This window comes from Toxorhynchites rutilus, chromosome 3 (genome assembly GCF_029784135.1).
Source record: "Toxorhynchites rutilus septentrionalis strain SRP chromosome 3, ASM2978413v1, whole genome shotgun sequence".
Classification (NCBI taxonomy): Eukaryota; Metazoa; Arthropoda; class Insecta; order Diptera; family Culicidae; genus Toxorhynchites; species Toxorhynchites rutilus.
The window spans coordinates 77,663,475-77,677,899 of NC_073746.1; the positions used below are offsets into that span (position 1 = coordinate 77,663,475).

General features: G+C 41.5%; 2 protein-coding genes across 7 annotated transcripts in view; both read left to right on the forward strand.

Moving 5' to 3' along the window:
• Positions 1 to 14,425, forward strand: part of LOC129775022 (LIM domain transcription factor LMO4) — a 967,612-nt gene that overhangs the window by 719,364 nt on the left and 233,823 nt on the right. The window lies entirely within an intron of this gene.
• LOC129773256 (uncharacterized) lies at positions 1,395 to 4,157 on the forward strand. The gene has a single exon (XM_055776855.1). The coding sequence runs from the start codon at positions 1,395 to 1,397 to the stop codon at positions 4,155 to 4,157; it is 2,763 nt and encodes a 920-aa protein (XP_055632830.1).

Consider the following 14,425-nt stretch of genomic DNA (forward strand, 5'->3'; position numbering starts at 1 on the left):
TACGAAACTGTTCGTCAAGCTACTCCTGTAAGCATTGCCAAAAACGGCATCACTCGTTATTGCATCCTGGGTTCGATGCGTCAGTATCAAACAGTAATCCTAACTCAAGTGGTCAACACAGTCGGACAGCGCCTAATACTCCAAGACACAACGATTCATTTGGTGTAACAACAGCAACTACTTCTGCAATCTCTTCCAATTCAGCTGTAGAATCTCGTGGTGTCAACGTTTTCCTATCGACCGTTGTCGTCAAAGTGCTAGACGGTTATGGAAATGAACATTTGACGCGAGCTCTTCTAGATAGTGGCTCACAAAGCAGTCTAATGAGTGACCGACTTTGCCAAAAACTCCGATTGTTCCGTCATCGTATTGATCAACCTATACTAGGCGTCGGTGAATCTCCGATTCGAGCAGTTTGTTCGGTAGCTACCGAAGTTAGGTCGAGAGTCAGCGATTTCTCTATTCCTCTCAATTGTTTGGTACTCAAAAAATTGACAACTGATCTACCCGCTGTGAGCATCGCTACAACAAACTGGCATATACCTAACGACATCACACTGGCCGATCCTGAGTTCAATATTGCCCGGAAAGTGGATCTGATTATTGGTGCGGAACATTTTTATACAATCCTTCAAGGAGGCCGGTTGCAAATAGGCCCACAAGCCCCAACCTTAATTGAAAGTAGATTTGGTTGGTTTGTATCTGGCAAAGCATCTTATGATCCCATGCCTCAAGCTTTGGTTTGCTGCACCTCCACTCTTGAAACACTGAGTCGAAACATCGAGAAGTTTTGGAAACTGGACAAACTGGATAATGTCAACCTTTCCCCCAACGATCAATTTTGCGAGACATTCTATAAGGAAACGGTCACAAGAGATTCCACTGGACGATACTTCGTGAAATATCCCAAGAAAGAAGGTTTCGAAACCATGATAGGCGAGTCTTACTCCAACGCAAAATCCCGACTAGAATGTTTAGAACGTAAACTAGACCAAACTCTCATTCTAAAAGAAAGGTACCACGCATTCATGGCAGAATTTATAGAACTGGGGCACATGCATGAGGTACCTACGGACGAATCAAATTCCGCTACGGTATGCTATCTTCCACATCATGCGGTGTTGAAAGAATCAAGCACCACTACCAAGGTACGGAGTGTGTTTGACGCTTCTGCCTAAACAAGTACTGGATTCTCGCTCAACGATTCGCTACTAGTTGGTCCTCTCATACAAGATGAGCTCTTCGATATACTGCTCCGATTTCGCAAAGGTTCGGTTGTATTGTTAGCTGATATCGAGAAAATGTATCGTCAGATCGGACTACATCCCGATGACCGACATCTCCTACGTGTGTTGTGGAGATTCAATAAGACCGACCCGATAACTGTATACGAGATGACCACAGTGACATACGGATTGGAGCCATCGTCGTTCGTGGCGACACGCACACTTCATCAACTCGCCGATGATGAAGGTGATTCGTTTCCTCTCGCCGCAGCCGCATTAAAGCGAGATTTTTATATGGATGACTTTGTTCGAAGCGAAGTAGACATCACGACAGCAATACGAATGCGCAAAGAAATGGATGAATTAATGAACCGTGGAGGATTTTCCCTGAGGAAATGGTGTTCGAATTTCCCCCATGTATTGGAAGGAGTAGCACCAGAAAACTTAGCCCACCTCCCAAATGAAGACCGTGAACATGGAGAAATTGTGAAAACCTTGGGGATTTCTTGGAAGCCTACGACTGATCAGTTCTGTTTTAATTTCGGGCCATTTTCTACGGACGGAAAGATTACGAAAAACCGAATCTTGTCTGTCATTGCTCAATTATATGACCCATTGGGATTAATCGCTCCTATCGTTGTACGCGCGAAGATTTTCATCCAACAACTTTGGTTGATGTCTATCGATTGGAACGAAGAAGTGCCTGGAGAGGTGCGTACTACATGGAAACGTTTCGTGGAGGACCTGCCATCGCTAGTCAATTTTCGGGTTCCGCGGTTTGCCTTTGACGTGGGGGAGGTGCAGCTGCATTGCTTCTCGGACGCATCGGAATCAGCTTTTGGAGCCTGCATCTACGCACGGACGGCGAAGGCCAACGGTCAAGTGAAGGTGATATTATTGGCAGCGAAATCTAGAGTGGCACCCTTACAAAAACGTACCATCCCGAGACTGGAATTATGCGCAGCTCAACTCGGCGCTCGCTTGTCGTCGAGAGTTATCACTGCACTGAATCTGGAAGCCGTACCTATTTTCTATTGGACCAACTCGATGGTAGTAGTATATTGGCTTCGGGCACCACCACAAACCTGGAAAACCTTCGTGGCAAACCGGGTAGCAGACATTCAAACCCGAACAAACGGTGCTCCATGGCTGCATGTACCTGGAATGGATAACCCCGCCGATATTGTATCCAGAGGTTTGGTCGTACAACAATTGCTAACTTGTAAAATATGGATTAATGGACCCAGTTGGTTGGGAAGGGGAGAGGAAAATTGGCCGAAGCTGGAAATCCCGAGAGTAACACATGCAGATGGAGACACGGAACGTAAAACAACCACATTACTACTGCAAAATCCACCACCACTCAACCCTTTATTTACCCGATCATTTTCGTATAATCGTCTACTACGTACGACTGCTTACTGCTTGAGGTTCATTCGTCATATACAAAAGGGATCGAAGCAATCTACCATCACTCTCCAACCTAGTGAACTCGAAAATGCAAGGGATTGTCTTGTGAAGATCGTCCAAAAAGAATGCTTCAAAACGGAGCTACATCTGCTCCAAAGAGGAAAACTGGTACCGAAGAATTCCACACTCAAGCTTCTGAACCCTTTCGTGGATTCGTCGGGTATAATCCGAGTCGGTGGCCGGCTCAGATTGTCGGAAGAGGCTTACAATACCAAACATCAAATCCTACTCCCTGGTTTCCACCTATTTACTCGAATGCTTTTGTTATCATACCACTGCAAATTGGTTCATGGTGGGATATCGCTCACATTGGGAGTAGTTCGCAACGATTATTGGCCTACAAATGGAAGAAGGGCTGTACGTAGCGTGATACGCAGTTGCTATCGTTCTACTCGTGTTAACCCTCGTCCATTACAGCAACCAATCGGACAATTACCCATCGTCAGAATTAAACCCAGTCGCCCCTTCGCATCCACAGGAATCGATTACTGTGGACCTGTGTTTGTAAAGTCCGCAAACCGTAGGACTGCTCCTACCAAAGCCTATATTGCTCTGTTCGTCTGCTTCAGTACAAAAGCTGTACACATTGAGCTGGTGGGGGACTTATCCACAGCTTCCGTTCTATCCGCTCTCCAACAGTTCGTAGCTAGACGAGGCAAGCCCGATAATATTTTTTCGGACAACGCCACAAACTTTGTCGGTGCTCGAAATGAACTGCACGATCTTTATCAAATGTTCTCAAATCCTAAAGAAACCAATCGTATCGTTAACGCTCTCGCAAATGAAGGAATACGATGGAATATGATTCCCCCGCGCGCCCCCAACTTCGGCGGCTTATGGGAGGCCGCTGTGAAAGTGGCAAAAAAACATTTGCTTCGTCAGTTAGGCAGCACCTCACTACTGTACGAGGACTTGGTCACGATACTGTCGCAAGTAGAAAGTGCGATGAACTCTAGACCATTAGCACCTTTATCGGAGGATCCTAACGACTTCGAAGCCATCACGCCAGGCCATTTTTTGGTCGGCTCACAACTCCAAGCTCTACCTTACCCAGACATGATGGACGTTCCAGTGAACCGGTTGAGGAACAGATACCAGATTATCCAGCAGAAACAACAGCAGTTTTGGTACCACTGGAAGACTGAGTACCTTAAGGAGCTCCAACGACAGGCCGCCATGCATCAGCGTCCCGTTGATCTCAAAGTCGGCCAAGTGATGATACTGCAAGACAACCTTTTACCACCAGTGCGCTGGCCACTAGTTCGCATCTTGGAGCTGCATCCTGGGCAGGACGGAGTGACTCGTGTGGTTACCGTGCGTACCTCAACTGGTTCGATATTCAAGCGAGCTGTGACGAAACTTTGTCCATTGCCTATGATGAACGAAGAAGAGACGAGTATGCAGATTAATGCAACACCCAACCCGGATGGCATCGGAAATAACAAACAGAAGCTATTGTGAATTTCAAACCCGAAGAAGAAGAACTAGTTGAATTTAATATATTTCGAATATCAGTGAAATGTTTCATTTCAGGTGGCCGGCTATGATAAGTTTAAGATTAGATTTGATTCGCATTTTTAAATAATTTAATCTGTGTAGAATCCAGCTCTTAAACCGACTGCTGAACGCAGCGTATCTTAAAAACGCACCACTAGTGTTGCGCAATTGGTCAGTTTTTAGGCAGTTCCTTTTCCTCAATCACTTTTTACTTTTGCTTCAATCGTTAGAGTCACTATTAGCCGGTCACCAGTAGCCATAGTTGGAAGGTTTCTTATACATGTGTTATATCGCAATAAAGATTGGATTGGACTACGAGAAATAGTAGCTTACTAAAAGTATACGCGTCGTTGTTTGGTGAATATTTAACCCCGAAAGTTTAAGCTCGTGATTCGACTCCCTGATAAAACAGAGCTTAAATAAATAAACAAATGGAATAATAAAAATCGAATAGTTCCTCTCTTCTCTCTCACTCTCACATAGTTGTCAAATTAACGCTATACATTGACACGTGATCGGAAAAAATCGCGCCGGAAAATAACTGCAACAGAAACAACCGATCAGGAAAAAGTGGCGCGGGAAAAACATCACGGGTGACTCATAGAAAAAAGTTTGAAATTTCATTTTATTTTATAAATTATTATTCTTGTTTTCGGTTTTCGAAATTCTACGGTCAGGCAAACCGGCGTTCCACTGGTACCCGGTTAGTTTGAAAGATACGATACGATCCTTTAGTAAGGTCCGATCGAGCTTTACCGAGCGTCCGACACCACTGGTGCATTACGTTTGCCCGGTGATTTTTTGTTTTGGAATATATCGTCTATTGCAATTCAAACTAATGCACCACGATTTGAAGAAATTTCCAAAATTATAGGTATTTTTGGTTTTGCGCGCAAAATCCAAACGCATGTTTCATATCACAGTCTCGTATGCGTATTGAATGCGCAACTAAGAGGGCATGGATTGCTTGTACCAATCGACTAATCCAAAGCGAGGGATTTTTTTCAATTATTTAATATTTATCTTTATAAAATACTAGCTGACCCGGCAAATTTCGTCCTGCCCAAAATTTGTTTTCTGTTATCAATACCTTCAAACATTCACGTTTTCCTACTATGATCAAGTTCATGGGTCCAATCGCAGAATAGTTCATTGATTGATCTTCTAATCGAATAGAATTTTGTATGGCAGCTCCCACTTAGAGAGGGGGTGGAGTGTCTAACCACCATAAAAACATTTATTGCACCCTAAATCTAAAATTTGTGTTTCATTTGTATGGCAGCCCCCCTTAGAGAGGGGGGGAGGGGGGAAATCTAACCACCATAGAATCATTTATTGCATCCTAAAACCTCCATATGCCAAATTTCGTTTCATTTGTTTGATTAATTCCCCAGTAATTTAGAAATTTGTGTTTAATCTGTATGGCAGCCCCCCCTCAAAGAGGAGGGAGGGGTCTCAAACTATCACGAAAACCTTCCCCGGCCCCTAAAACCCCTACATACCAATTTTCATGTTGATCGGTTCAGTAGTTTCCGAGTCCATAAGAATCAGATAGACAGACAGACAAACAGAAATCCATTTATATATATGTTTATTGATGTTTATTATTTTGTATGTTTGTATGTTTGACCCGCTGACCCACATTAATAGACATTTGACCCCCTTTCTGTTGACCGATTGATCTGAAATTTGGAACACACCTTTATCTCTGTAGTCATTATAAAACTGCGTATTCCATGACCTTGAAAAACCAAGATGGCGGCCGCTAAAAATGGCGGATCACAAATTTTCTCAAAACTCATCGATATGGGTTTTCCAAAACCCCATCAATATAGGTATCAAATAAAAGGGCTTGACTAGTAGAAAACAGTTATTTATGAAAAATACAAATCCAAGATGGCTGCCACTACAAAATGGCGGACTATATATTTTCTCAAAACCTCATTAATATGGGTATCAAATGAAAGGGCTTGACTAGTAGAATACGATTATTTATAAAAAAATGCAATCCAAGATGGTTGCCACTACCAAATGGCGGACTACACATAATGTCAAAGCTCCGTTAATATGGGTATCAAATGAAAGGGCTTCACTAGTAGAACACAGTTATTTATGAAAAATACAAACCCAAAATGGCGGACTATATATTTTCTCAAAACTTCATTAATATGGGTATCAAATGAATGGGCTTCACTAGTAGAATACGGTTATTTATGAAAAATATAAATGCAAGATGGCTGCCACTACAAAATGGCGGACTATATATTTTCTCAACACCCTATTATTATGAGTATCAAATGGAAGGGCTTGACTAGTATAACACAGTTATTTATTAAAAATGCAAATCCAAGATGGCTTCCACTACAAAATGGCGGACTACATATTTTCTCAAAACCCTATTATTAGGGTATCAAATGAATGGGCTTGACCAGTAGAATACGTTTATTTATAAAAAAATACAAATCCATCAAAATTCTACCAAATGGCGGACTACATATTATGTCAAAACTCCATTAATATGGATATCGAATGGAAGGGCTTCACTATTAGAACACAGTTGTTTATGAAAAATGCGAATCCAAGATAGCCGCGATCACAAAATAGCAAATTACTTTTTTAAACGGTTTTATTTAGCTTGAACTGTTTGTATGTATGTTTGTATGGCTGTAGGGTTGTCCCACATCAATAGAAATTTGACCAATAGGAACTGAGCGAATTTATAAAACACCTTTATCTCTGCTGTCATTTTAAAACTGCTTATCTTGAGAAATCCAATTTGGCCGCCGCTACAAAATAGCTGGTTCCATATCATCTTAAAATAAAGGTTGATTGAGATATGTGTATCAAACGAACGAACTTGACTTGGAAAACACACTATGTATTTTCTGTAATCCACTCAATATCGGTATATCGGTAATATAGTGGGGCACGTTGGATTTCCATTATTCACAATTAGCGACTTCATCATATGTCCCACGATTTTATTTTAGTCTTATCAATGCCCTAGACTAATGAAGGAGAGGTGTGATAAATGCTAACTGCTACTTGCCTAATTATTTTCTAGCTTTTAGTACATTATTATGTTTAATCACAATTAAACCGTTTAACTTAAAAAGTTTGTTCTACTTATTTTATCTAATTTGTACCCCCAATATGTTCCCGAAAGATCCTACGTCAAAAAGAGCACAATGTGTTTATTTTAATTTGAACCAAATAAATGGAAGAATTCCACACTCTATTTTGTCTATTAGTGTATGATGTATTGGTACGCAACTTTATGGAAGTTTTATAAAAATCTTGTATGATATTCTTGAAAACGGATCATGACATACCGAAAGCAACGAATTCATTACATTTTACTAGCAATCTTGGTCTATAGAAATAATATTTCGTTTAGAACGATGACTTAAAATTACAACAGTTATCAACGATTTTTAAGACAAACGATCAGGACACCCTGGTTTGTCCATAAACTACGATCATGGCGGGTACCTTAGTCCCACATGCATTACTTACACTATTTTTAGTATTATGAGGTGATATGGAGTAAGACTCATATATTTTTTTGAAAAGAGCAATGTTAATACATATTGATGAAAATATAATCCTCGTTACTTTTCTATCAGACAGGAAGTCACAGGAATATCGTGTTATAATTAGATGACACAACGATAGAGATCAAGTCTTAACAACACCTTCTACTATTGTATTCCGACGAAGTATGATTCTACCCTCTGCTTTTTCCCCCTCTCTACAGGAGCGGAGTTCCCGAAATCAATCAGAAAATTAATGTTTCCATTATTTATGATAACAACAATTATATTTTGATGGCCAATCAAGTCCGCACATCGTTATTACGCCCATCGGTAAAAGTTAATTTAACTAGCCGATGTTCACCCCGAAAACCTTCTCGGAGAAAAGCCCATTTCCAGCAGCAATCCTCCGCCCAATCGAAACATAGGATAAACACCGATAAAACAGCGATAAATCAATTCAATTCAATTAAAATCAGCATCGTAGCAGGATGGGGCCCTTCGCCGTCCCTCGCCTGCGCTCGCTGCTGGGTTGAAGTTTCGGGACCCCTTTTCTGACAGGGATAGGACCGATAGAAAGTAAAAGGGGAAAACAGACATCGATCATTCGCTACGAGCCACCCCCCGGCCTCGCTCGAAATTATATGCTGCCGCCTGCCGAGAGAGAAGCAGCTGAGAGGAATTGCAGGATAGAAAAAAATCTATGCGGCGGAGTTGCTGTTATCTATTGCCTCGCAAAGCGTTGTCGTGAAGATCGCGCACTGCACAAATATTGTTTCGATGCAGTCTCTTACGGTGACTTTCATTTCCCCTTTTGCGGGAAAATCTTCTATCGCCACGTGTTGGGCTGATAGAGTTGGGATTTCCAAGCGATGTTTCAATGCCTCACTCATACGGTGCTTGGTTTGAACACGTCAAAAACCATTCTTCATCTGGTTCCCAAAAAAAACAATGCACACCAAGAAATGGCACACATCGAATCTCCACCACCAAAATCGTTAGGAATATAGCAAAGGCACTGGACAACCCCACCCGGCATGGTATATAATTAATTTGAACATTAACGCGACCGTCTAATGGTATGATAATCGCTTTTTGATTATTATATTACGTGCTAAGGAATAAAGCAGCATGAATCCCTCTGGCAGCGGACTCGACAAACGGCGAGGCAAGGCAAGGCAAGAGAATCGTCCCAAAAAAAATAAACCGTCGCCATTCTCCCGCCAAGCGATTGCCGTGCTTTGTGCGCTGGATTCCTTTTTGGTTCCCCGGCCCACGGCCAACCACCGAGCGACCAGGTATTGTGAGCACTCCTTGGCCGAATCCTTGGAATCGCTCCACACTCTATTCGCCGTAGCTCAATTATCGAAGTTCTTTTGGTATTCTGGTTTGATGTGTAGCTCGCTTTCTTGTTTGAGTTTCTCATTTGAAGTGCCAAAATAGTGTGTCAGATTGTAACAGTCCAGTGACCAAAATTTCGCAGAGTATGCAGCAAATTTGCCTAGAGAATCTGCTAATCGATCATTCGTGTCAAATCTTGGAAGGAGGAAAACGACACACAAACATACGAAAGTAAAAACTCAGTCTACGCGTGTTAATGAAGGTAAAACTTTCGATTTCGCCGCTCCAGCCAGCTCCAGTAACCACAAGATTCTAAACTCACCGCTCCTCCTCGGGTCTATCCCACCCAGCTGGCGGGAGTCGTTCATCATCATTATTATGCCATTTTGTTCTGCCTTTTCCACCTTCGACGTCTCCCCCGAGGCTTGGTCTGATCTGGCCAGTCGTTCGCTGAATCCCTGTGGGGTTTTGGGAGCAACATCACCGTCATCATGATGGCACGTCCGAGGCCTGTCCCCTCGCAACCAACTCCCGCCATCGTCGTCGTCCGTGGAAGAGCGAGAAAGCGTGTACATGGTCAATGAAAGAAAAATTACACCGCTTTTGTGCTGTTACTCCCCGGCCATTGGTACGGAACGCAATAGGGGGTGGTAAGAGGTAGAGAGAGAGAAAAAAAACTCGTAATTAAATTAATTTTTATGTACCGGACAATTAGGTTCATTCCACCACGTTCCCTCGAAGGATAAACCCAAAGTGCCCTTTGACATGCTAGATCTATTTTAGACCCGATCTGATCCGTTCGAGGAGAAGAAGGCCTCGAACGCGAGCTGAATGGAAACGGACCGGACAACTTTTTCAATTAATACTTCTTTCGGGAGTGTCGGACAGCATTTAACTTTAAGCTTCCTGAACAACCGACGAAGAAAGTATCCGAATTTTACGATGCAAATTCCTTCCCTGGCGCAAGTCCGTAATCGTCTTTGGCGACAACTATTCAGCACTTGGAAATAAGTAGTGCATTCATAAACAGAGCCGCCGTAACCATGGCGCACAGCTTTCGCCGCATCTTTCCGATTTCGCTTCACACTCTACGGCGGATGAAAGAACCTCTCGATTTGAGGTTGAAGCAGGTGTCACTGTTCGCACGATATTTACTGGAGCCCATTTCACTTGGATAGGAAATGTACGGTTATTTTCGCCCTCCCTTCGCCCGACTCCATCACACGCCCACGGTGCCCAGATGCAATGGTTCCCGGTTTGTCGGCGTGTCTCTCTGGCTTAAAGCGCAGTTTGTTTGTTGTGATTTTGAATGGGGTTTGAATGCGGATTCAGGTAGAGCTGATTACATCCGGATGTAATCATCTTGTGCGATTGAGGCTGAAATTGATGAGAATTGGCGCATAATGTTCGGTTTGCCTGAATGGTTTTAACCGTGCAATACAGAATGATGGAGATTTTGGAGGTTAGTTTTTCAAATTATTATTTTGGACAGCTCACCCGTGATTCGTAGCATGTGTCACAGTAAAACTATCTCATTTTGTACTGCCATTTCGTCATAGAAGTAGTTACACCCGAGCAACGTTTACAAATCATCAAAGTTCTAGCTCTGTGAAAAATGTGTTCTACAAACTTAGACCATTTTATTGTGTTGCACGACGATGCTCATTCCTGAGCGCATGAATACGTCAACAAACAAAATCGTTGCATTCAGAGTAATGAGCAGCCACAATTCAATACAAGAAGTCAATGCGTCCCGAAAAACACACTGTTAGATGCTCTTTGAAATTTCCATTTCCAATGCTTCCGAAATTGACACTTTTGGCGCATCAACGAATGCTGCTATATTGCATCTTGTTGGCATATATCCACCGCACAACGATCCCTCAGATGTTCTCCTCTGAATTCAGATCCGGACTGCGGACTAGCCACCATAATAGCTCCATTCTCCGGGTCTTGAACCAGGATTGGCAGATTTGGATGTGACAGCCAATTGGATGGCTGCAAAACTTAAACATGCGAAAAAATTTATTACGCTGAGTATTAAAATTACTCAACAGCTGCTAAGCCTTAATAAGAAAGACTTAAGCACATTCACTGGTCTTGTAACAGGACACTGCCCGAGTAAATACCATCTTAAGAACATAGGTTTAGCACAAGATGATATTTGTCGCTTTTGTAATGTAATGAAAGCGAGACCTCGGAACATTTGCTCTGTAACTGCGGAGCTCTAACTAGACGCAGACTTCAACACCTTGATAAAGCTATTCTGGAGCCCAAGGAAATTTGGTCTGCGTCGCCGATCAGGATTATAAATTTTATCAAACAGATTATTCCTGATTGGCACCTATCACGCTTTAGCTTTTAGTCTACTCCTTCATCAATAAGTAGTAGATAAGCTTGAAGTGTAGTATAAAAAAGGGGTATACCACAATAGTTCAAAATAATGGACGCAGTGGTTCACACCCAATAGGGGAAAAAAAACTTCGATCATTGTACATAAGCGATTCAGATTTTATTGGTTATTGTTGTGAATGCGAAGTAATATTATGTTTATGATTTTCTCCATATGTTTCGGAATAACACCGCCGTTAACCCTTTTGACCAGCTTCAAACGTTTTTCAAACCCGTCGCTGGCGATACGCACGATTCCTTCTGCATTTCGTCCTAAATCCGGAAGATTACGACCTTGAACTGGGCCAAAATGTACACCTTTTGCTCGTTTATCTTTTGTCATGTGGAGTACTGCGGGGCAAAAGTGCACATTGGCCTTTTTGAAACAAACGAGCATAAAATTTCGACAACAGTGTATTCGTTTGATACATTATTACACCAGCAGCTCATACGTATGAACAAGATACATTGCATAAGAGTGGCCAAAAGTTATGAAGTAAAAAGAGTTTTGCGATGTTTTGATCTATTTTTTTCAGTTTTCAGAAACTACACTGTCAAGGAAACCTTCATTCTATAGTAAATGATTTTTTTTATCCCATTTATTTATTTCAGGCTCATTAGCATTTTAGCTGTAACAGAGCCGAATTTTAATCGTGTACATGTCACATGGTTATCATATCTATAATTATAGCACATTACATTACACAGTTGCCATTCGCCAATATTCCTTCTATACCATTGCATATGGTACATTTACACAGTAGCCATTTAGGCGTAAGAGTATTCTGTATTGTATTTTTCTTCCATTATCCAGTTAGACCACCGGACAGCGGAGAAAGTTGATTGATCATTGTTGAGCTATTTATAGAACAGCAGCCGGATGTGTCTTGTAGAGCAGAGCAGTTGTATGGATGAATCGATCTAATTTCGACCGTGGATCGATCTCCATCGCTGATGATTGTTGCGTGGACGTAGCTATTCTGTAACAACACAAAGATGGTCAATGAGGGTCCTGAGTTTTGAACTCACGATCGATCGCTTACTAAGCGAACGCGCAACCAATGTGGCTACGGAGACCCCCAGATATAGTAAATGATAGTACGTATTCGTTTTTGTGAAAAAATTCAAGAGCTTTTTCTAAAAAATTCGATTAGTTCAACAACTGCTTGTGGGGCAAAGGTGCGCAGTGGCTGTAGGGCAAAAGTTCGCGCCAGAGTTTTGCGCTGAAAAAAAAATTATAAAATGTTTTCAACCAAATTTTTAACGGGACCCACAAGAAGAAATCTGATTTGAAGAAATTCACTTCAGAAATGCTCAAATGGCCCGACAGTGGCTTCGGAAGGGAGTCTCGAAGTGTCGGATTGCGGCAGACCTCGATATTTCTGAATCATCTCTGAGGAAGAAGCTCATATCAGTGAGTTCCTTCATTGACATTTTTACTTCTACTGGAATGTGCCAGCAAGCAGCTAGGGCGGTTCAGACAAGTATTTAGGAGTGAGCTGTCTGAGGATATGACGGACCACTGCAGAGCACTGGACAAAGCTTTCTATGGTATGACTCTCAAAGATTGACGTTATCTGGCGTTTGATTATGCGGAAGCCAACAACCTCCAGCACCAATTCAATCAAGTTTCAAAATTGGCAGGAAGAGATTGGGATTCTAGCTTCATGAGGAACCATCGTGTCACTTCGAACCCCACAACAACGCAACGAAGCAACAGCGCTCCAATGCAAAGCGTCGGAATCCTCAGAACCAAACCCAAGATGAGGAAGAAAAATAAATAATTGCTTAAAAATAATTCAAAATGAATGTCAAATGAAAAATGTTCTTATTTTCACCATGCATTCAATTCAATAACGGTTATGTTTCGTTTATGTTTATGTTTTCAAATGTCACATGTCACGATGAACTTAAAAAAAAATATTTCTTTTTTTTTCAACAACTTCACGATTTAACTCAAGAACGGAGCAACGGATTTAAACAGTCAGTATCAGGATTGATGCGTCTTAGTCTGCATCAGGTTTATATGTAAAAAAAGAAATTATATACCGCGAGTATAGATTATGCATTATTATTATAGAAATAATTTCTGTGGGAACTTGAGTGTTCGAAATAATTTATATGATTATATCAATTGTGGATGGGACGAAGTTCGCCGGGTCAGCTAGTTTGTTAATAAAAAGAATTCTGTTTCAATTGTTGGACATTTTCAGATATATTATATTGTCAGTCTTCTCCCTCTCCAAAATTTCCACGTGGTATGTTCGACCATAACACCTACTCATATCCACCCATAAAACATCATTCAGCAGCAAGAATATATCCTAGAAAGGACCTTCCGGAAATCCCACTATTTACCGAATTATAGCCATTTAAGAGATGCGGTGTCTAACCTAGTACGGTCTTCATGATTTTTTAGTTTCACCATTTTTTGAAAAAATTGGAAAACGAGAAGAAAAACAGCTTTTTTTGACGTAGGACTACGTCTAACCGGAAGATATAGGGGGTGAAATGAAAATCTAGCCACTGAACAAGTAGGAAAAAATGCAAGATTTGGAACGTTTATAACTCGAGCATTTCTCAATAGATCGTAAAGGTGTTTGCATTAACTGCTAGGCAATATATCTACGCATCTATAATAACGAATAACATTTCATTTTTCTTGAGATGAATAATTGAATAATTGTGAAATATCAAGCATTGCAGCCAGTGGCGAGTGGCAAACGCAATCACAAAACGGCAGCAGGTAGCAGAAGAAAAAAGTTTGTTTTTTATACAAACTGCTTTGGGGGCAAATCCAGAACAAGGCGGCATCGAGGGCGTTCGAAATGTTTTTTTTTCAAAACCACGAGTACTAAGTTTTCAAAATTGGAACCATTCCATAAAACACGGCGCTTTTCAGGGCCATTAAACCTTCCAAAAAAGAGTTTACGAAGTACAGTTCAATGCTTTCTAAAATAATATCCA

What these genes read in the sequence shown, in the direction of transcription:
- LOC129773256 (XM_055776855.1), top strand. Translation starts at nt 1,395, where the DNA reads ATGACCACAGTGACATACGGATTGGAGCCATCGTCGTTCGTGGCGACA.